Here is a 23535-nt window from a genome sequence, read left to right as displayed (position 1 = left end):
CCTGGTGACAACATTTGTCTTTATTTTGCAGTTTCAGGGGTTTAGATACAACAACCACATTCCTAGCGCTGCACAAATCACACGTTCAGTACTAGATCAGCCGCACACAACCAAAATCATGTCACAGTAAAGATTTCTGAAAGCAACACACAAAGGGGTCAAGCCTGCAGCACAATCAGCTCAAACTACATCAGTGTAGTTGGATTCTTCTCCAGGATACTGTGCTTTTCTCCTTAGAACTATTACACTTTGAGACACAACAGAATTACAGAAGCGTTCGCTAGTGTCATGATCCAGCACACTGCAGTGCAGCGGGCAGATACTCAACTCCAGTGCCTGACATCAGAAAGTCTCCTCAGCCAGAGAAGCTCATGGCCTTCAGGTAAAGCCATAAAACTTGCAAGGGTTTTCACCTTAAAACAGCAAATTTCTCTTTGAAATCACTTAATTTACAGTTACAGCCACAATTCACGGTCACTTGCAGAGCTGGGATGCACAAAGGCATAACCATAAACGAAGGCGTATGGTGAATGTGACTTCACAGGTTCACACAAGCAGTTCCTCCAGGTATTTCAGAGAAATACAAGCTCTGCACATGGCAGAAGTTTTGTAATTTTAGAGACGTTGGAAATATAAGAATATTTTAGGTATCAAGTATGAAAAACTGTTCCTCCCTTCAAAGAATGATGCAACAAGACATCTGTGGGATAACTTTTAGCTGCTGTTTTTCATTTGCAGTTACGTTTTATTAATCAATCTTCTTGCTTTTTTCAGCTGAATCTGAAACCAGAAAAAACTACCCCCCCACACACATCTAGCACAAAACTTAAGAAAAAAATAACAAAATGCAGAAAGAAAATCTAATAATATTGGCACTAATAATTGGCAGTAATCTGCAACTAATATTTGCCAACGCTCATTTTGGCTCCTGGTATTTTTATCTTTCTGAGGCAGTGCTGTTCCAAGTTTTACATGTCAGATTATGCCTCCAACTAAGCATGCAGCAGCCAGTTCCTCCTTCCCTTCATTCTGCAACAAGCCCACCATCAAGCAGTTGATCAGAGTAGATCCAGACCTGGAAAGGTAAAACTAGAGGATACAGGGGAGAAGCTGCAGGACAGTCGGCTCTTGGGCTTCTAGATGTTAAGGGGCAGCAAGGTGCCAAGCACAGCAGCACCCAAGCCCTTACTGGTGGCTGTGGGACAGTGTGCAGGCAAGGGGCTCTGGCTCCTTCACCCAGCACCAGCCAAGAGCATGTGCAGCTGCAAGGCCTCCTCATCCCAGCCTGGCAGCTTTGATTCCTCTATGCCCCCGTCCCCTATTTAGAGGCTTGACACAAAATCCACTGCCCTTTTCTCTTTGCTCTCTGGAGAGCCTTGAACTGTCAGACAGAAACACACTGCTTTTTCAGCTTTTCTCAGCGTACAGATAAGCTGAGGTCCATGTCTAGAGGACAGCAGCAATGATTCAAAATATATGGACATATTCTTGTTTTATAAGAGATCTTTTCCCCCATTTTTTTTTTAGACCTGGTCCCTTCTAATTGGTTTTTATGCTTCCTGCTGTTCTTGACAAAAAACTGTTTGTGCAGTAGAGGAGTTTATAATTAAAAATGCAGCATTCTCTGTGGAAGTAATGTTTGCAACACTAAACAACGCTTTTTTTCTTCAGTGTAACATTAACACAAGGTACACTTACAATATTCTGATTTTTGTTATTTAAATTATTGGATGAAGAAATATATAATATTAACACTCCAACACACTAAACAAAACATACCAGTTTCCTACACAGGGACTTCTGCCTTTGCACTACATGATAACGCACCACTACAAACGAAAAGGCAAAACATAGTCAGGAAAGAAGGATGTGTCTCGGCGAGAAAGGTCACTAGCACGAGCAGTTCTGCTGCGAAGGGGGTGGGTTGTCTGTGAGCCGCATGCTCCTTCCTGAAGTGCCCTTGGAATGGTCTGAATCTATACTCTCTGACATCTTCTCACAGATTATATCCACGAGACGCTCAAACACCTGCCTTACGTTGATGTTTTCTTTGGCACTGGCTTCAAAATAGTCAAAACCTGTGAGAAAAAGTGGGGGAAAATATCAATACAGACTGATAATGGAGATGGGGTTTAAAATATTAAATCTGATATTGATCAGAATTCAGACATTGGACAATTCTCTAGCTCAGCTCATTCCCACACTCTCAGAGTAGTGAGCAGAAATGCTTCTAAAATTTATGAAGCAGCAATAAGTGTCAATAAATGGATCCTTACCCTGGTAAATACATCTGCAGATGATACAGATCTGAATAAACCCAGCACAAGGGAGTTCAATTCTCCCCCTTAGGTCAGTGAAGTTGTCCTGGGCTGCAGCTGCTGCCGCCATACCATTAGCTGGTAATGTACAGAGGGGCCTTCCTGGGCTCCATGCACCTCTGATGGACCAGCCTTTCTCTATGAACCACTACTGCAGGCTAGCAAGAGCAGAGACCAGAAGGAGAAGCAAGGTCGTGGTTGTATTCCTTTTGCTGACCAACTTCTGCGCTTGTGAGCAAAATGCTCCTTGACTTTGGTCTTGTTTATTCCCATTCTTTGCCTGCTTACATGGAAAGCTCTTCAGGGTGATTGATACTCACACTGCACAGGTCATGGCAGAGCACCCATCCTGAAAAGGGCCGTTCAGCGCTGCTGAACTGCAAATAACGTTGTGTGCCTCCTACACAGAGTAATTTCAGTGTCCGGGGGGCAGCTCCTTGCTGTTGTATGAATATGGATTCTCAAACACTGACCCTTCCTGATTAAAAAAAACCCAAAACCAAACAGCAAAGCTGGAGTTATGCCAGGTGGGGATGTCACAGACATCAAGCTGCTGCCCGTTGACACCTGCTATGCATGAACCAGCCTTCTCACAGCCTGAACCCTGCCTCTGCCAGCAGAAATGCACTGAGCTGTGAAGCATTTCTTAATCCTTCTAACCCCAGGGGCATCAAAGGCCAACCATCACTTACAATGGCTGTTGCTTCTGTTCTGCCAGGTTATTATACTGCCAACAGCAAGAGCTCAAGCACCACAGAGAGTTTATTTTGCAATAGGCTACATTCTGTTGTGCTTCATTCTGGGGATCTTGTGCATTGCACCAGTTTTCTTTGATTCTGCCACAAAGAAAGAGAAAGATAAGTTATCTTAACTGATCAGCCTGCCACTGCTGGTGGACTGAGGCACCCTATGTATGATAACAAGTAGGCATCTGCTCCATTCTAACACTTTTTAAGTATCATGGGGCAACGGGTGAGGTGATGGTGGAGGTGTCCTCATGAATGAGCAAGTGTCCTGGGTTCAGCTGCAGCAGTCAGATGGCTGTCCTGCAGCAGGAAAGGGTTCCATCTGCCTCACCTGCTGTCTTTGATGATGGTTAAAAGCAGATATATAAAGGGCATGTGGAATCAGAGACCTGAACTTAGGTATTTGTCACTCCAGCATTGGTTTAGCTTCTGCTATGGCTGAATCTGTTTGGGTTTAGTTCGTGTTCAGGCCAATAACAATTTATTCATCTGATTAGGAAATCATCTCAATGATGTTAATGTCACTGTACAAACAGACAAACACGCTGGCGGATAAGCTCTATGTGAATCACCATGATGAAAGCTAACAGTTTAAGCTTTAAGTCAATAGTCAATTAAAGAGATTCCTCCCACCTACCACGCTAAGTAATTTCAGGTAATGCTGTACACATCAGCACAGTTAGTGTAAGGAAAATCTGACTGACAAATCCAGACAAATTTTTCAGCCCTTTTAAAAAGAGCATTCAGTATTTTGGGAGGCTACAGAGGACCAAGGCAGGACTGCCCAAAAGCACAGTCAGGTTTTGTTTTGCTCTGCACTGGGTATGTTTCTCCAAGGTGAGCTGAACAAGCATGAGGACAGGCTGGGAGCAGAACTGGGGATTCTTCAAAACAGTTTCCTACTGATGGAGTCAGTTTCTATGGTAACTCTGTGCTCATGTCCATTCTGAGGTGTCCCAGACGTAAAGGATTCAGATTCTGGATGCCAGATTTGTGTTTGCACAGATTTTGGGGGGAGAAAAAACATCAGCGGTCCAAATAGCAGTGGAAGTTCCAGTAAAACTCTCTATTTGCTGTTACATTGTTCTGGACAAATTTTCAACCGCTAGCAGTGTGATTACTCTTGCAACATACATGGGCACACATGGCATTAACAATGGTTTCGAAAGTCTGCAAGCCAGGAACAGAATTTGTTCATATTCACATTTTCAAAAGCAAATGAAATCCTGATGTGTAAAAAAGAGCCCACAACTGATGTTGCAAGCGAACCATGTCTTTGCTTTGCTAGTCCTAGATTTATTATTACCACAATAATATTAATAATGGGAAATTAGAGAGTTTAGTTTGATATTTGGTCATAAATAGGACCTCTTTGTGCTGAGCATATGTAGAATTTACACTTGAAGGCTCTAATCCTGCAGGTCTTTGCAGACATGCTTCTTTTTTTTTTGCATGTGAAACATGAAAGAATAACCTGATTGCTCCTAACTCTTTGGAACAGTGACCATCTTTCTTCATATCACACAGGTTCCTATCACAAAGCCGTACTTTATATTCATCTATGAGGAGGGTTTCTATAGCTTCCCTTCATTAAATAGAAAAACAACCACCAAAGCCCACACCAATCAAACCAACAATAACAAAACCCCCAACTAATAAATATTCATTATCTAAGATTTAACCATAACTGGCAATTTGATCACGGTCACACACTGAACTTCAACAATGGATGCAGTGTGTACTGGAACTCCAGTACCCCCAGTTTATATTCTGCATGCATATAGAATATATTCTGTACCCCCCAATTACTGCTCAGGAATTGAAGACAACATAGGATTTTAGAAATTGGAAATGATGGCGATTCCTTTGGGTCTGATAAGAATCTGTGCTCTTAAAAGCTAGACAGATATGTACAGTATGCCCACTGTCAGGGTCTTGGCTGTAGCTGAATTAAATTCAACAGGATTTACTTGCAACAGAATAGTTAAAGCTTAACACAGAAGCCCATATTCCATCTTAAAAAGATCATTTTTCTATAATATATAACAAAAATTATAAATAAGATTAATTTCTTTTGCTGTTCATTCTTAAATTTTCATTGCAAATGGAAGTTCTCCTTTTTCTATCCCACATCAATAATATAATGTCTCTTTCCTACCTGGACAGAGAAGCACGGTACATTGTACTCAGCTCTACAGTTCTGATGTATAAACTTCTTTTTTCATTGTTTAGTTGCAAAAATAAACGAATTTATTGTACAAAAACCAATGCCTGCATTCTGAAAATTATTATGTGGCACTTGGAGACCCAGAGAGAGGAAAACTTCTTCTCTTTTAATTCTGTGAGCTAATAAGGAACCGCTCACACACAAACTTTGTCTTCCTTACATCCTTAGAAACTAGCTTGATGGACAGAGCAACACTGCAAGAAGGTATTATTCATCACTAAGCAAGTAACCTATGGACCTAGAACATATTATGTTTCTTAGTTGTGATACCATCATTGTGATACCATATTGATTCTGGAAGGACTTTTTATCATACACAGTATAAAGAAGCAAAGGGAAAAGAGCAGAAAGAAAAGCTGTGATATGTACCTAGCTGGTCCGCCAGATTTTTCCCCTTCTCTACAGGTACAATTCTCTCATCCTCCATGTCACATTTGTTTCCCACCAGGATCACTTGTGCATTGTCCCAGGAGTAAGTCTTGATTTGTGTGGCCCTGCAGGAGAGCAAAAAAGATTGTTACGTTCCACCAGCTATGCCAAAATACAATCATACATTAAGTATAAAAACAAGTACTATTAATGACAACATCGGCGTCCAAGACTGTGTTGGTTAAAAGACAAATGACCGATCTTACACACAAAGCAAGACTGCAAACTACATCATTTATAGTACCATTCTATTTTACTACTCCTTAACTTCATGTGACAACAAAGTTTCTTGTTAAGGCTTTGCAAGTGTTTTAAAATCATAAGATCCAGCCTTACTGAAGAGCTGAACTTGGTAATTTCTGAAGTCTAGGGACAAAGAAAAAGCTTATTCTCCTTCAGCTGTAACCTGTCAGGGGAGTCACAATCAATTACATCTCTTAAGGATATTGTCCCTATAGAGAAAACCATACGATAGATACACATTTCATGCTAGATTTACAACCTCTTATAAAACACATAACAACAATCACAGAATGGTTTGGGTCGGAAGGGACCTTAAAGCTCATCCAGTTCCAACTCCTTGCCACAGGCAGGGACACCTTCCACTAGAGCAGGGAGCAGACAAACAAAATGCTCTTTTAGCTGCAGTTTTAGTAACACCATAAGAAATTGTGTTTTGAGAGTCAAAAAGATGGAAGCATCAAGTCACCTTGGCTTGAACAGGAAAACTTCTTCAAGGAAACTGAAACTGCATAGCAACATGGAAACAATTGCTAAAGAGAAACAGAAATGTACCACATCGGGAAGGTAAGGCTCTGAGAGCTAATATTTGAACCCAGCAGGATTAAGTGATACCTAAGGCAGGAAACAACGGATGCAATGACAGACGGTAAGTATTGAACAAACACTAATTTCAATGACAGAGGGATTAAGTGAGTGGAAGCTTAAGCAGGAGCACTGGGATGAACTTAAAGCCTCTAAAGCTCTCTGTAGCTCATATGCTGAAACTGGAGTGGAGCTAGCTATGGATCCCAGGAGTCCTGGCAGTGTCCAAGGCCAGGTTGGACAGAGCCTTGGGTGACATGGTCTAGTGTGAGAAGTCCCTGCCCATGGCAGGGGGTTGGAACTGGATGGTCTTAAGGTCCTTTCCAACCCTAACTATTCTATGATTCTACAAGTCTGACCTTATATTTGGCCACTTCATAGTTTTTCTATGACAAAACAGCAGATTTTTGTTCTGTTTATCCTGAGAGGCTGGTCCCTTCCCGTCATCCTTGCAGAGGTGTCACAGAGCCAGCAACAGAACAGTATTAGCTTGGTAGCATTTGTTTTTTTCAGACAGGCCCAACCTATTTTACCTTCACTAAGCCAGCTCTATCTTTTAAGCCTTCCTCCTTCCCAAAGGTAATTAGGCTGCTCTGCCAGAAGCAATTCATTCTTTCCCTCCTCTACCTCCTCCAGTGCCTAACTCACCTTCCCACTCCACCCCTGCTCATCACTCCTCCATACAGGATACTATAGTTTCAGGCAAACCCATTTCCCAGGAGAGCCAGGAATCCCCCTCATATTTTCACTTCTCTCTAGATTGCTTGAACTCCCTTAACAATAAAGCACTCAATTCCTGCTCTTTTGAGTTAGCAGCAGCCTCCAGTTCTGATCTGCTAAGGATAACTTTTAATTAGTTTGAGCTGCTTACTTGCCTTTTCCATGGGAAGCAGCCAGTCACGTTACTCCACAGATGTCTATGGAAAAGCTCATCACAGAAGGGGTGACCTCAGAAATCAACCAAGAGTGCAGGAAGATGAAATCTCCCCAGTCTCCCTCCATAAGGAATACAGAGAAAGAAAGTCTCTCCAGCTTTCATTTGAAACACTTATATCCAGGCTCCTCTTCTGACTCTCAGTCCTCTCTCTGGATTCATTTCAGTCCATGAGGGGTTATATGGGGATAAACTGCCAAATCTTAGCTATTTCAACAGAGTTACTTAGATAATTAGAAAGAAGACAAAACCCCATGAAGGATCCCCCACAAAAACTCCTCCTTGTCCGTATAGGTTAGTGAAAAACCTCTCACATAATACTGACATTTACACTTACTAGGAATAAGTTATAGAATCACAGAATCCCAGACTGGTTTGGGTTGGAAAAGACCTTAAGATCATCCAGTTCCAACCCTTGCCACGGGCAGGGGCACCTCTCACTAGAGCAGGTTGCCCCAAGCCCCTGTGTCCAACCTGGCCTTGAACACTGCCAGGGATGGGGCAGCCACAGCTTCTCTGGGCACCCTGTGCCAGTGCCTCAGCACCCTCACAGGGAAGAACTTCTTCCATAAGGAACCTGAACTTCCCCTGTTTCAGTTTAAACCCATTACCCCTTGTCCTATCGCTACAGTCCCTGATGAAGAGCCCCTTTCGGGTATCCTGTGAAGATGAATGTCTAAAAGAAACCCTGATCCCCATACCAGAAGAAAGGCAGCAAATTTCCAGAAGCTTCTGGAAAGATAAACAAACAAACAAACAGCAAGGCTTGTGCAATTAAGGTGTTACAACAACCGCCAGGGCAGTCCAATATACACACTGGGGAAAACATGTTTCTGTGACACAGCAACAATGCTCTGCTTTATTTGTGCTGAATTCCCCAAATTGACGATAAAGGATGGGGTTTATGCTTCACACTTAGAAGAAAAACAAGTCTCAGGTTCACAGTTCCATGGGTATATCAACAGCCTAATTTGGAGGTCAGACTGAAACCTTAATACAGCTGATGATATGTGAACCCAACTGTCTCTTAAATCAAAGTTATATTTAACCAATTTTTCCTTCCCTCTTATGAAATTGTCCAGGTTGTCCAAAGCAGGAGTTTCCATACTATTTTCTATTTACTTGACAGTATCAAATACTGAGTATATCCTAGTTTCAGTACAGTTTCAAATGAGGTATAAATCGCTGATTTATCTGCACACAAAACTATTAAGCTAGTGTCAAATAGTAACTGTCAAAGGAGCCTACTAAAAAGAAAGATATCTAGAAAGCCAGGAAAAGTCATTTAACCATTTCACTCACCTACAGGATGTGCATCTTATTTAAACAAGATTAATTACTTTCAAATATAAGGTAAAACCCATCTTTGCTTTTGTCCATGTATGTTTTTTTCTTGTGAAATAACCTGACTGTGCTCTTTGTCACACTGCAGTACGGAAAGTCACTCAGGTTTAATCCTTTAAGGCTTCTCAGACAATCTGTTGTATCTTTACCATTCAAGGAGCAAGAGAATAGGTCATGTTCTAGATACGCCCAAATGCATTTAAATTGTGTATCTTACTCTTTCTCAGCTGCTTTAAGATAATTGTTCATGGGAATTAATAATGATTAATGATTCAGGTGAATGAAAGAAAGACTGTACTTCACATTCATATAGTACCTGGAGAACTTGTCTGAATAGCTGATATACAGCCATGATCCTCCTCATTCAGGAGAAAGAATGCCTTTACTTGGTTTAGAAGCATTTCTGGAGTGACACAAAGCAAACCAGAATCCTCTTTGGGACACCCACCCATATGAAAAGTGTGGTAAAAAGATCACCTAAGGAAGACATCATAGGGCAGACTGCGAGAGAGAGTGTCATTTCCCTTGTGGGCAGGTCAGGAGGCTGTTAAAGCAGTCACATGCCAATGAGCCAGAGCAGAGAGGTAAAGTGCACCATACACACACACGGGAGGCAGTCTTAGAGGGGATGTCAGAGCTTTGCGAAAGGGCCTGGGGAATAACAAAGCACAACCTGCTATGGGAATTTGCCAGCTAGAGGGAGGATATAAGCTCTAAGATGCTGGAGGGGTCTAGAAGGGAAAAGACTTGTTTGAGAGAGAGGTCACTTTGTGCAAGGCCACCTTCCCACAATTTCGGTGTAGTTATGAAGAGGAATTCTGAGATCTATGCACACCCCTACGAGCTCAGCAGAAGTTAATAGTTTGACATGGGCAAGAGCTTACTTGGAGTGCTAGGTCTCTGGTTCAGATGTTTATTCATGCTTTTATCTTGTTTTCTGCAGGAAGAGATGACACAAGAGAAAGCAATGAGATGGGCTGAGACTCATGCTGGCCGCCTGCTTACACAGCATCTTAAAAACTGAATCCCTAAGGAGCAGTAGGCAGGGCACCAGCAGGAATTAACAGGCTTCAGGATTGAGGAATATCCTAGTGTAAAACCCATAGATGATACTGTACACAACTTGACCCATTCCAAGATTTCATGAAGAGATACAGTTTTAGGACTGAGGAATTATGTCCAGCCAATGAGAATGGACTGGGATGAACAGCAGCCAAAGTTAGTAGAAGGGGCATCACTTTGTATTATAAAATAGCTGATGATCTTCTTGAGGTATCATCCTAAGCCTGATTGTATTTATTCTATGAACCCAGCCCCATGATCACATGGCAAGTGGCTTACTCATCTTTTATGCCAGAGAAACACTCACATTCCATCCACACATGCTATTTTAGGAATAACTGGGAAGGATAACAAGTTCCTTACTGGGTTTACTTCAACATTAACTGAGTAGTGCTGATTTATTCTCGATGACTAAAAGGTCAGCCCATCTGCTGCATCATGCTGCATTTATGACAAAATATTCAACTCACCAGTTGAGTTTACTGTAGCTGGACACTGAAAAATGCATCATTAGCCATCTGGGCTAGCAGAACACTTAAAAGAAAGAGGATGTGTAGCATTAATTGCTATAATTTTGGGAAGCTTGCAGGATAGAAGATGACCTAGGATGAGCTTGGCTCTTAGCTTTTGCATATATCCCATGTGTTTGCCCCGCTTGACTTCAGTGAGGGTTGAAGTATGCTCTCAGAAATAGTGTGGTTTGTTGTAGCCCCACCTAAAGCTCTGTAAGCAGAGAGACAACTCACTTTTCAGGCCACACACCTTCCTTGCAAGGTAAAGAGCGTCTTACAACTTTGACATTGTGGCTGTGAGCTTCCCCCCACCTCCAACCTGACTGCCCAAGTGATAACCACCAGTGGTGGCTGTAATGGATGCATCTGGTTGTGATGGCTACATCAGACTCAAAGTGGATTAAGTGGAGACAGCTAACGACTCAATAGACAAGGGATAATCTGAGCAATGTGCACACACCCCCCCCCCAACCATAGTGCTGGTCAAGGCTTGGTTCTAGCCAAGTTTGGAAAAGAAACCCCCTAACTTCTGTAGCTGGTAAGCAGATATGATTATGATTCCATGATCTTCTCTTACAGAGTAAGAGGCCCAGCGAGCCCTGCTGCACAGCAATGGGCTGTACGCCCATGTCTCCCTTCGAGTAGGGACACCCTCAAGGTTGCTCCTCGAGTCTGAGAGATTCCTTCCTGCAACAGATTGTCAGCAAGTGACCAATAGGATGCTAAAGGTTGAAATCTTAGCTAGGTAATATAAGTAACTAATTGTGCAGGTATAATTCTTTAGACACATACCACTGACCAAGTCTGGGACTAAGCTGGGATACAAGCACACCTAGACTCCTCTCTGAGGAGCTTAGCAAGCAAAGGGGTTCCTTCTGAACCTCAGGACTCAACAGGAGGGTCTTCTTGATTTTTTTGTCTGCCCCTGTCCTCTTTGCAGTAAACTGCCCTGTTCTTATCATTTGGCATGCTTCTGACTTACACTTGACCTGAAGAATGGACCAGGCTGATGAAGATAAAGACTCTGAGCTAAATGAACTCAAGTAGCAGACACCATAATCTTCCATGGAGGGTACAGCTCCTGACTGAAGACCAGATCCAGTATAATATTTTTTGAAGCATAACTGCATCACCCAGGATGGTGAAAACCACCCAAAAAATCCTACCTACTCGCTATGCCAGTAAATGGCAGAGGCTGATAGAGCAGCACCAGGCAAAAAGCTTTTGTTTCCATTTCTTGTCCCTTTGGAAGTCAGGAAAGCAATTCTGCAGACTGGGAGAAGAAAACCATCTCTTAATTGTACCGCCACTAGAGGACTCTGCTGGCACAGCGATGCTGGCTTTGCTACAGTCCTCTGCCCTGGACAAGCTTCAGAAGGGAAGAAAAGGACCGATTTTATCCACTCCACTACGTGATTTGGGCCCCCCCAATCTTCCAAGTGGCTGGAAGGATTCCTAACATACAGAGTACAAATGAACTGATGGTTCACCTCTGTCCTTTGGCTGACAAGGTGCTCTTAGAAATGATATTCATGCAGTCCCCATGGCACGGGAAGACATGAAGTCAAACAGACAAAGATGACCTTTCCCAATTCTTGCTCTTTCAGCGCTGCCTTTGACGGAATGGAGCTTAGACCACTTCCAATACTTCAGCTTAAACTTCACCTGTAGAAACTTCAAAAGAGCATCAGCTCAGAGACTGAGATTTGCTATTCTGGGCTATGTTACGACTGTTAAGTAAAACTTATCAGAGCAGAACTGACAGACAGAGAGGCAGATGAACTGTGTGCTCGCATGTATCTTGTTTCACCAGGTAACCAAGCTGAAAATATTCACTTTAGTGAAAGATATTGCCCTAGCTCACATACCTGCACTCCTACGGGAAAAATCCCCATGCAGACACACGAAGCAGAAACAGCTTCACCCGAGCTTGGTGGCCAATGTGCCACATGGAGGGACCTGGGTTTGGCAAAACCTGTGGGTTTGTGTTTTCAGCAAGGAAAAAATTATTCCTCTGTCATTAGCTGGTGAAGGACAGCTCAGGGAAGGTGCTGCTGTCCACCTCCTGCAGCATGGTGTCAGGGTACTGGAGATGGGGTGGGAGTGGAGACTGCATCCTTAGATGTGATGATCCGGACCATCTGCTTCAGTGGACAGCAAGAATAAATAATAGGCAGCTTTGGGAGAAGGCCAAATTACTATCCACAACAAACCACACTGTTGTGGTTTCTGAGTCACAACCTAGATCAGGGGATACAGAATAGGTGTTCAACAGAAAGCCAAACTGAGCTGGATGCTAAGAGCCAGTGCCATAGCCAGCATGTATCACATGCTCCTGGTGGGTCACAGAGATCACTGCAAATCAATCCAGCAGACTTGGGAGATTTCACTGACAGCTGCATCACCTGTCTTTGCATGCTGACCATATCTACCTGCTGACAGCAACAGGATTACAAGTCTGGGGGGAAACAGAGGGATACTACTTCTAAGGATAAATGCAGCCTTTCCCCTACCTCCCCATGCACTGTATTTCCTCCACGAACTCTGGTGTCACTTTCTGAGGATGCCACATCAGAACACAAGATCCAGCAACGGGGTCCAACCTTCTGCTTATCCATGCTGTGCCCACAGCAACTGCCTCACAGCAGCAGCTCAGGTGTTTTCACCGCAGGCACTGTGCTGGATTGTATCCCCTACCTCCAAGGAGGCTCCAGGCACTACAGTAACATGCTCTGGCCCTTCTGGCAAGACCACTTACTCTTCCTGCTCTGTACATGTACTTATCCAGAAGGCAGGAATGCAGGAAGGTCTGGGCTGCAGCTCTGCTTCCAAAATCAGATCAGTGTGGAGTGAGGTGGGACATTTCTTCCCAAGGAGGAACAGAGGTGGCATGAGTTATTAGGGGACCTCCAGGTGGGGAAGGGGAAATGCACACTAAATGCTAGTTAGACCAGTCTGTACCAGTGTAGTGCCAATGCAGCTTTGATACTGCCATGGACTTTTTATAGCAACTGACCTGATGCTTTCTTCTGTCACAGTAAGCCATAAATATTTCCTTGCTTTCTGTCACCAGGAAGTGCAGAAATAATTTTCTGGTGTTTCTGCCTGAATTCAGTGGAGCCAGAGGAGCTTGCAACAGTTGAGAAGCCATTCCTTACCTAATTTTAGGGCTAAGCCCCCACCTTTCACATTTAATAGGTAACTCCTTCTCCCTCATCCCACCATTCCTCACCGAACACTGCCTTACTTGACCTGTCCAGCTGCTTTCTGTAGTCAGTGGTAACAGACTGGCTTTCAAGGGGTATGCTTGCTTTCTGTCCTAGGCCTTGTTCTTCCTCCTGCTATTACCACTACGACTAATTTCAACTTCACAACTTTTAAATGGATAAAGTTAGATTTTTACTTATGTTGAGCTAGGCAAGGTGAATAATGTTCCATATGCCTACCCTTGGAGAAAAACAACCCAAAATCCAAACAAACCCAACAACAACCAAACCCTTTTTCAAAGCAGTTTGGAAAGATTTAGCCTTATTAGATTTTAAATGAGATTTGATGCTAACAGCCACTGTTTTAGCAGCACAGAAAACCTCCCAACCCCAGATAATGCATTAAAGGATTCATTTCTTTGGAACAAATTAAAACTTTTCAAAGCCACTATGTTTTAATTATAACTTCTTCATTAAAGTGAAGCTGTGGAGCATTTTCTAGAGGAGCGTTTAAAACCTAAGTTATTTATCCCAGAGTTCAGATGAAGAAGAAAGAACAGGGTGATGCAAAGCACCGTGGAGGATGGGGTGTCTGATGTTCTCAACAAACAAGCTGTGAGGAGAGAATTGGCCAAAACCCAAACCAACCCAAACCCAGCAGTATTTCATACCAGTCCTGCACTGCATTGAAGGAGTCTTCACTGGTGATATCATACATGAGGACGAAGCCCATGGCTCCTCGGTAGTAGGCAGTAGTGATGGTCCTGTATCTTTCTTGTCCGGCTGTATCCTGGAACAGAAAGGAATATTTAGGCTTTAAGACTCCAATTCTCAGAAACAGCATTTGTAATGAGGTCCTGTGCCTAAAGCAAGGCAACCACTCCTTGTTGTTATACATTTTAAAACCCTCATTTGCTCCCATCTGAAACGAACTGTCCTTACATTTTAGGATTAATTAGGCTTTTGCATAAACAGTGATTTCTTAAATGCATTGTGACACATGTTCTATGAAAAAAATACCAAAGATGTCAACCCTTTAATTGCTCTTCTCTGCCTCGGCCTCAAGGCAATAATAAAACATTAGCAGAGTTCACTGAGAGCTGACACTTCAAAGCACAGGCAACAGAAAACAGCCCAGGACTGTAGCAGGCAAAAGGCATTTACGTGTTGCAATTTAGTGTTGCAGTCAGGAAAATACCCTTGAGCAGATATTGCAGGTGACTCTCACCTGGGGTTAAAGACAACAATTAAAGACTTGATGCAATGAAAATTACTCGACAAAAGGAATTCAACATGGAATATCCCACTCACGACATCTGAGGTTCTGAGGTGCACATACTAATCAGAGATTTACTAAGTTCCATTTAATTCTCTTTGTCTGTAGAGTGCTGTAGAACACCTCTACCTGCAGTTGTCATTTCTATGTTCAGTCTGGCAGCATAAAGGTGAAACTGTGACATATACAACAGAAGACTTGTGAGCTAAAAAACATGTCAAATACCATCTGGTGGATGCCAGCAACATTTACTCCTCACATTCTAGCTGCCGGCTCTTAAGCTGAGGAGTGTTTCTACATCAGATCAACAGTCCTGCATCCAATTCGCCCCCTTTGGACCTGCCTTCTGAATCAAGAAGAGTTGTGTGCTTAACGCCTCTCTCATTCAGGAAGTTATCTATTATTTGAACAACCACATTTCATCTATGTTTTGAGAAATGGCACCTCTTGTGAAAGAGCTGCAGGGAGGCAAAAGGCCTTACTTTCAAAGCTCAAGCTCACCATAAGGTGTTGACTGCTAGTTACTCCTAAGGGTTAGCAGTTCTGAAAGGAATGCTCCTTTAGTCCTCGCAAAACCCACACTTAAGAAAGCATTTACTGCCACTGGTTTAAAATGTGATGATTAAGGTTCCTCTTCTCTAGAGAAAAAGGCCCTGAAGGACTTATCTATCACATGGCTAGTTGGAAGAGTGAAATAAATCCATGTAAAGCACTCTTGCCAGAGTATTGAGACAGTTTCTGATCAGACATAACACATCACCAGAGCCCCAGAAAACACACAATGTGCAGTGGGTCAGAAACTACTCAGCTTTAAAACCCTCCTGTTCATCATTCCCATACATGCAGCTTTGTTTTTGCTGCATGCAGGAGACAGTGTCAGCCCTCCCAGAACACATACTAGCCAGCCTGCGAAAGGGGAAAACAACAATGATCGCCTGTTGTTCTGCACCAGAATATCACAGAGGCTCTCTGCAGGAGGCAAGCGCTTGTAAATAAGCTCCCTGCAGCTTGCTTAAAAGACACTGCCTATTGCACTAGTGTGAGACCATCCACAGCTGTAACACACCGCGAATTTCCCAGGGAGAAATTCTGCAGCAGGAATCTTGCTGTTTCTCCACCAATCCTCTGGAAAAAAGAAGGGATTTTTCCTTGAAACTTGTGCATTTATTTCAAGGCAGGGTAGTCCATTGGCTGATCACAGCAAAGCGTTGCACACTGCCTGAGAAACGGTTCTGTTCCCTCCCGACAAGAAGTACGAGAACAAGGTGGACTACACCTTGCAGCCTGAGTGACCGTGTCTTCTCCTACCGTGATAAATCCATTACAGAGCACTCTCATAGTCATTGACACCACATCCTCGCTTAGCTGCTGAACTGCTAAACCAGCCGCGACAACTAGATCCCAACTATAACTCTTCGAGTGGGGAAGGTCTCAGTGGCAACAGTATTGCTCTGCTTATTCAGACATGATAGCTGCTCTATTTTAGCCCAATTTCCCATTGACACAAGGCTTATTGAATCATCAGTCTCCACACATGAATGTGGATATGCCCATAATATTTGACTGAAAGGAAACACCCTCAAAGGTACATTCTTACAAATGTCGTGAAAATAGTTGGTAAGGGGAAGAGAGACTTTAAGCATCCCTTAGCAAGCTGGGTAAAAAGCTTAGTTCAACGCTTATCTTTTTCCAACACCAAAAGATCCACAGGAGGGAGGCTTTCTTCATGCCTCATTAGGAAAAAGACCTCAATCAGTATTAGCAACTTCTCAGATCCCGCAACCAACAAAAAGAAATACATCCTTAGGAAGTCAGGCTTCTTCAGTTCTCAAGCCCACGGCATTATTGTTTTACACCTATATTGCCAGGATCTCCCAAATCTCATCTTCTGTTTTCTGCTGTGTGTTGAACTAGTTCTCATTTTGTCTTAGGGCATGGGGCTGTGACCAGGCAGTAAGCAACAGCAAGGCACATGGGCTAGCTACATGCAGAACAGTTTGGAAAGAAATCACATTTGACAACAGCTCTGAGCAAGAAGTTAGCTGTGAGGATGTGCATCCAGGCTGTTCCAGGCAGCGGCCCCAAGGGACGCGCAGGGTGGCTTTCAAATCCTGTGGGATGAGTCCAGTGCCTCGGCTCAGCGAGGATCTGCACTCAGCCTATAGAGTTAATCTGTGTGAATGCAAACTGTGCTATTGCCAGGAAGTGCTGAAATGTGGTAATTCTGGTTTGCTGATTTCGCTATTCTCCCTACAAACCCCCTGTGCAGGGAGGTGGACTCCAATTTATCCATTAGCAAGAAACAGGGACGTGGCTGGAGGAGGTGCAGGACCCCAAAGGGCTACATGTGCTTCCTTAGTCATCGTCTGTTCTCTGGCAGACAATGCACTTCCCTCATTAGGAAGGTCATTTGCATATTCATTAGTATAGACTTAGGTGCCTACCATCTCACAGGCAGTGTGTGAGAGGGGAAAAGGCATCCTATATTTCATGGTATGTGAAGTTTATTCATAACCTTGCCCTGGTGGCTATGGGGTAAGGCAGAGATGTGATTCATCTCTATAGGGGTCTCTTGATGGATTCTTGTTTCTGTTTCACTGTACAGGTACAGAGCACGCCATCTCCCCTTGAATGTTTTTAGTTGCATTACTCCAAATCCATCTGAATCTCTGTAATACCACCCTGAAGTGACCTTTCCCCCCTCAGGTTATGTTAGCTTCTTAGACAGATGTGAACTGGCTTAATTTTCTTGACTCACACCTTGTTTTATACAAGCTCCACTGACCATCCCCTACCCCCCCCCACTTCAACATCAACACAATTAAACAAACTGCAAAATCCGAGCTCAGTTTCTTCAGCGTGTACATTAGCTGTCCTTGCAGAGTTTAAAACACCACAAAGCCTTTGGTAATAAGGCATTGCAGGATTTTATGTGCAAGACATTTATCTAACGAAGGAGAAAATAACTGATGCAGATTGCTTCTCTGCTCCCTCAAGCTGCTTGCAAGATTTCCAGGTAGACCACAAACTCATTAGAAGACAAGGAGATGAGGCAGAGGCAGGGATCAGCAGAAACCTGGGGTAGCTCTAATTAACAGTCTAGCCAAACGCCTAGGAAGGAAAGCCTGAGCCTTCAGCCTGTTGGGCTGTCCCTGAAGAAGAATCAAGAAAGCCGGGCTGTAACCAAGCATGGAAGGGTCTCAGTATATTTACACCAATGTGTAATGTGTTCTTCTGTAGCTTACATATGTGCCTGTCCTTGACACAAACTATTGAAAAACCCACAAGACCATCAGTTGGTAGCTTGAAACACAGATCTGAAGGTTTTGCATTAATGAGCAATCAAAATTCAGTGTTTATCAAGGGAGAAAAAGAACTAAATGCATTTGCATTACGTGCAGATGCCCGCTACTCACAAGATCCATCACAAAAACATTCACAACAGGAGCACAACCAGGTTTACTTCAATGTACTTGGCTGTCTCAGCACAAACAGCAAGGTACCTGTACAGGAAACATAATCTGAGATTTTAAATCATGACAGATGCTCTTTGCTGCAGGTCTGAAAAAGCAGAATCCCTGGTTCTGAACTGTTGTTCTTCTAGTGAAGATTGCCAGCCACGAGTTCTTTGTTCCAAATAAAATGTCACTGAAACTTCTCATCTGTACTGGGTTTAATGCCCTCATGACTGCTCTAGCAGTGTATGTGACAAACAGCCTCTGAAGAAATAAACCTTCTGATTTCTTGTAAAGGATTACGGCTTTTTGCTTGTTTTGTTTGGAGTTTGGGGGTTTATTTTCGAGAAGAATAATAAGTAAGAATAAGAGTTACCCGTTGTCCAGCTGGTTGGCAGCAATTACAGGATGCATGTACTTAGCATCATCCTTGCTTAGGCTGTTCAGAGTCAGAACAGAGGCTACATCAACTCCAACAACCAGCACCAACCACAGTTTCGGGGCTTCATCAGCTATGGTGAAGGAGGAGTGACCTCTTGTTCCCTGCTGTTCAGTGTCACATCGTGACACCTACACCATAGTTCTTTGTTTGGAGTTTGGTCAGCCTTGGGGACAGGATAATCAACTTCACGGCCCTGTGGTTATAGGGGTAGGAAGTTATTAGACATCAAAGTGTTAGGAAACATCTGACTCCCTGCAAACACAGCTCAGTTCTCAGCAAGACTGGCCACCTAAGCTCCTGCTCTCTACATGACAGATAACCTAAATAAGGAACAAATAAAGAGACATCCTGAAGGCAGAGGGCTGTTTGTTCTGCTACAGGCCACTCTGGGGCTCAGTAACAACTGACCCTTTTATGTCCAAGACCTGTTTACTTTCCCTTCTGCACAGATGAGGAAACATTCACGCTCACATGCAGCCTTCTCTGCTGCTGCTCTGTTCTGCCTTCCTCACTGGACCTTGCTAGCTGCTCAAAGCAGCGTTTCCTTGAATTTCTGGACTGTTGTAACGCAAAGAGTTGAATTTCTCATGATCTTTGGCAATTCCAGTTGTTTTGGTCAACACTACTGATGCCTGCTGTGAGGTGGGTGGTATGTTTCCATCCCACTACTCTCATGTCAGGATATGCACGCTCTCTGGGGCTGAGATTTCCTCAGCTGCGTGTTCATCCAGTGCTCAGCACATAAGGGCTCTGCTCTGCAATCAGAGCTCCTGGATTTATCATTAACACACACATTTCCTTTGCAAAAGTAGACTTTTGAGTGGAAGCCATCAAGAAAGCATCAGATAAAGAAAAAAGTCACCTTGAGAAAGAAGAAGAGGGCGGTGAAAAACAACCCACCAAGAAAGACAAGGGTGAGCGAAGAGAGTGACCTATGCCATTAATAACAGAATGCTAACGTTGTGCTTACTGTTCCTGCTGGTAGCTAGAAATAGGAACAAACAGGCAAGCAAAATGAGTCACTGGTTAAGGCATGGAGAAGACGTGATGTCATGAAAAGCCTGTGATGTTTCAATTGCTGCCAGGAGCAAAATAACACCTGGCTCCTTCAGAGCTCAGCTCCGATTAAAAAGCTCCAGTTCAACAGATGGTATTAAGCGTGCCTTTTTCCTCTCTTCTTATTGAGTGCTCCCATTGTCCAAAACTCACTGGAACCTACTCAGCCACATTTAGATACCTTGAGAGACAGCTTAGTTTGATCAATATTAGCTATTTGCAGCAAAACATTTCTGTTATGAATAAAAACCCAACACAAAACCCCTGTCTTCTTTTGTTAAAGGCTTTATCCTTGCAAAGTGTTCTTTAAATGCTTCCCCACTACGACTATCTTAATTTCAGCTCTTTAGAAGTAGTAAAACCAGAAGCCTTGGGTTATTTCAGTACCACCAGTTGCAGAAGCTTCACTTCTCTATCCTGTTTTACTTACCCCTTACAGAAGAAGCTCCTACCACCCTGCGTGCTCTAACATTCCCACACTAACTGCTCCCAGCAGGGAGACAGAAACATTATGAAAAGAGACTTCTAACACACGCACAGCCCACAATAGCTCACCAGTCATCAGAGCCCTCAGTCTTCATTGACACACACACTTCTGGAGTTGTCCCCTGTAACTCAGTGGCTGAGCGTCCCTTCAGGTAGGGCACTGCACTTGGTTTTCTTTATAAAGTAACTTCCATAAACTAAGCTGATGGGCATGGAGGTCAAGTCAGCACAGGTTGACCTCATCCAGCGTTAAAACGTTTCTGGTGGCTGGGAAGCTCTTTAACTTTGCTCAGCGACCCCACACTACGTAAGACAAAAAGTGAATCACTGGAAATACAACGGGGTGCGTTCCCTCAGCAGATTCTCATTTCCTAACTGGAATCAAGCCAGCGTACTGTGATTAACACTGTTGGTCCTGACCTACTAAGATATTAACGAAGTTACTTCTATTTTCCCAGGTGCCTTGAGATTGTAGCAAAGATTGGCCTTCCTCATCTGTCAAAAGGTAAGGAGGACTGAAAGAGGGCTGCTGGCTTACAGACACTATCTGCTCTTCTCATCTTCCTGTAGCTTGAATGTCTCTGCTAGAGTATTTAAAAGACAGTGGCTGCAAAAGAGAAACCTCATGAAGAGGCACACACAAAGATTAAGTTCATTTGCACATTCTTTAATGCCATAGAATTGAAAAGCCTTATTTTTCATGACTTAGAATTAATATAAAGATCATTCTGATACGTTTTTGATTCTTCCTGAACCACTTAGCTCAATAGAAAACTAATGAAATGGCAGGAATAAACAAACGTAGCACCTATACCATATGCCTACTTCCAGCTTCCACTTCTTTAGCTGCAAATAAACAAAGTTCAGGAAGTATTTTAAGAGGCTGAGATCCTTGAATAAGAAGCATTTCAGGCACTGAATGCATTGTTATATAAGAATATTTTGCCATTTTTGCTAGATCCTTTTAGTTGTCCTATGTTTAATTCTGTTGATCAGCCACCGTAAGAACAACTGTACAATGCACAGATGTCTGAGCAATGTTAGCTGCTCTAAGTGCTATTAATTAGCTTCGGTTGTTAGGAAGCAGATAAATTAATCACAGCCAGAGTACTTTAGAAGCAGCACTACACTACTGCGAACGTGCAAGTATGGACGTCCTAAATGGTCCTGTAGTGCAGCGGGTAGATGTGCTGCAGTCCAGCTACCACTGTGTGGGTTGTAACAGCAGACTGCTAACCCATGGAGATGTAAGGCAGAAAGGAAAATCTCAATACATTATCAATCAGCTGCCAAAAGAGCAAATGCAAAACCTGTGAGAAGGAAGTCAAATGATCTGTGGTACAGATCTGTTTAAATTCAGTAGCCTGGTTCTTTGATCTGGAAAGGAACAAGGATAAGGTGAAGGGAATTAGCATTATACTGCTATCAGCCTCACTCCCCCTCAAACGCAAGCAAGCAGAACATAGCAAATCCCAGCTCCGAGAGCAGCAGAACAAGACGCAGACTTCCTGGAGCCTATTTCTAGGTGATCAAATGTCATGGTAACCAGCAAGAGAACCATGCAGTGAGTCCGTGTGGAGCAGGCTCTGCACGAGGCTTGGCCACAGCTGCCCAGCTCCAGTGCCCCGGCAGCATCACAGCGGTACCCAGCCCAGACCCCATTGCAACAGTACTCAGCCTGAATCCCATGACAGTGGTACTCAGGCAGGACCCCATGGTAGCAGTACCCAGATGGATCCCAACCCAGACCCTCATCCCAGTGGTACCCAGACTGGACCCCATCACAGAGGTACCTAGCCCAGACTCCATCACAGCTGTACTCAGCACAACCCCATTGCAGCAGTACCCAGCCAGGACCACAGCTGCAGAACTCTGGGCAAGACCTTCAGTTAACTCATTTACAAAGCAAATATTTACATCCCAAGGTGTTTATGAAGCTCGATGACTTTGTGCCTTCAAGACCTATTAGTATCCCTAATTGTAAGAAAACTTAGTACTCTGCTACAAGCATCACCCCCCAGGACTGTTCTTATCAAGGGAAGATTTCATCTTATTTAGTAGTGGATTAGTGCTAAATCTGAGCCTCATACTTCACAAGAACCCCCTAGAGGTATTATGCCAAGGGGATCAATTCTAAGACAAAGTGCTCAGAGATTCTGGGAAGGTGTTTATGATATTTCCAAGATTAAAATACCAAACTAAATTGCAATCATGAAGCCAGAACATGTGCTTTAAATGAAAGGGCAGCAGCAAGACAAGGAAAAGAACCACAAAGAAAAAGGCATCGAGAATCAAAAGAAAATAACCAAACATAATTTATATTAAGAACCATGAATCAAAAAATATATATATATATTGTGTATATATATGTGTCTGTATATATGCGTATATACATATGTGTGTGTATATATATATGTATTCTTTTAAGGTCTTTAAAACCCTAATGTGTAATCTTTCAAGATTTGGCAGAAATTAAGAGCTGATCAGGCAATTTCTAATTTATTATCTGCCAAATTAGGGAAAAAGCCCCACTGCTGAATTCAGCTGAGCATTAAACACAAATATAGATATTTAAGGTTCTAACACACAAGAAGGTAGAATGCAAGCCTGAAGAAAACGAACCACAAGAACAATCTGAAGCTTGTAAGTCAGAAGGTAAACAAAAAAGGTATCTATCTCACTTCAGTAGAGTTTGAAATGCATTTTCCAAGTGCTGGAATTAGCAATAACAGAGATTCCTCTACCTCGCAAGTTTATATTTGATAGAAATGTGCACATACGTTGAAAAGCAATGCAATAAGTAAATCTGATAGAGTTCTTCAGGTGACATGAAGGGGGTTTTGATCAAATTCACAAAAGTGTAAAAAAACAATCAAATGGAATTTGAAACTTTCCAAGTAAACCCACATCTTGGCTGAGAATAGAAAGGAAGATTTTCAGCTAAAGGACAGCTATTTTGGAGTAGTCATAAACATCTTAAAATAGATGCTTAGAATTTATTTGTCAACCCCAACAGCGCACGCACGATGCTCAGTAATGTCACAAGACAAAGAAAATAACCTGCTACCATTTCTGGCAAGATTTTCTATTAAAACCACACAGTCCAGATGTTAAACTGGAAATTGCATTGTGTGACAGCTGCAGGTGGCTCTACTGCACTCCTGAGGCAGCTCAGTAAGCAGCTGTGAGGTCCCTTTGGGGCTCTCATGGCGTTACA

The 23535-nt window shown here is 43.1% G+C and overlaps 1 protein-coding gene across 5 annotated transcripts in view; it reads right to left on the bottom strand.

Annotated features, from left to right (window-relative positions):
• Positions 1–23535, bottom strand: part of RAB3B (RAB3B, member RAS oncogene family) — a 59335-nt gene continuing 35800 nt past the window's right edge. For all 5 annotated transcript variants that reach the window (XM_061451267.1, XM_061451265.1, XM_061451269.1 and 2 more), the window contains 3 exons: positions 14275–14393; positions 5661–5785; positions 1–2078 (listed from right to left, as the gene is read on the bottom strand). In XM_061451267.1, the coding sequence (XP_061307251.1) occupies positions 1891–2078; positions 5661–5785; positions 14275–14393 (432 nt within the window). In that variant the 3' untranslated portion in view covers positions 1–1890. The remainder of the gene's footprint in view (positions 2079–5660; positions 5786–14274; positions 14394–23535) is intronic.

Source organism: Pezoporus flaviventris, unplaced genomic scaffold (genome assembly GCF_033815535.1).
Source record: "Pezoporus flaviventris isolate CSIRO_AGI_PZ_B2104156 unplaced genomic scaffold, CSIRO_AGI_Pfla_v1 ptg000013l, whole genome shotgun sequence".
Classification (NCBI taxonomy): Eukaryota; Metazoa; Chordata; class Aves; order Psittaciformes; family Psittacidae; genus Pezoporus; species Pezoporus flaviventris.
Note: the sequence above shows the minus strand (reverse complement) of the source record. Positions and strands in the feature narration are given on the sequence as shown.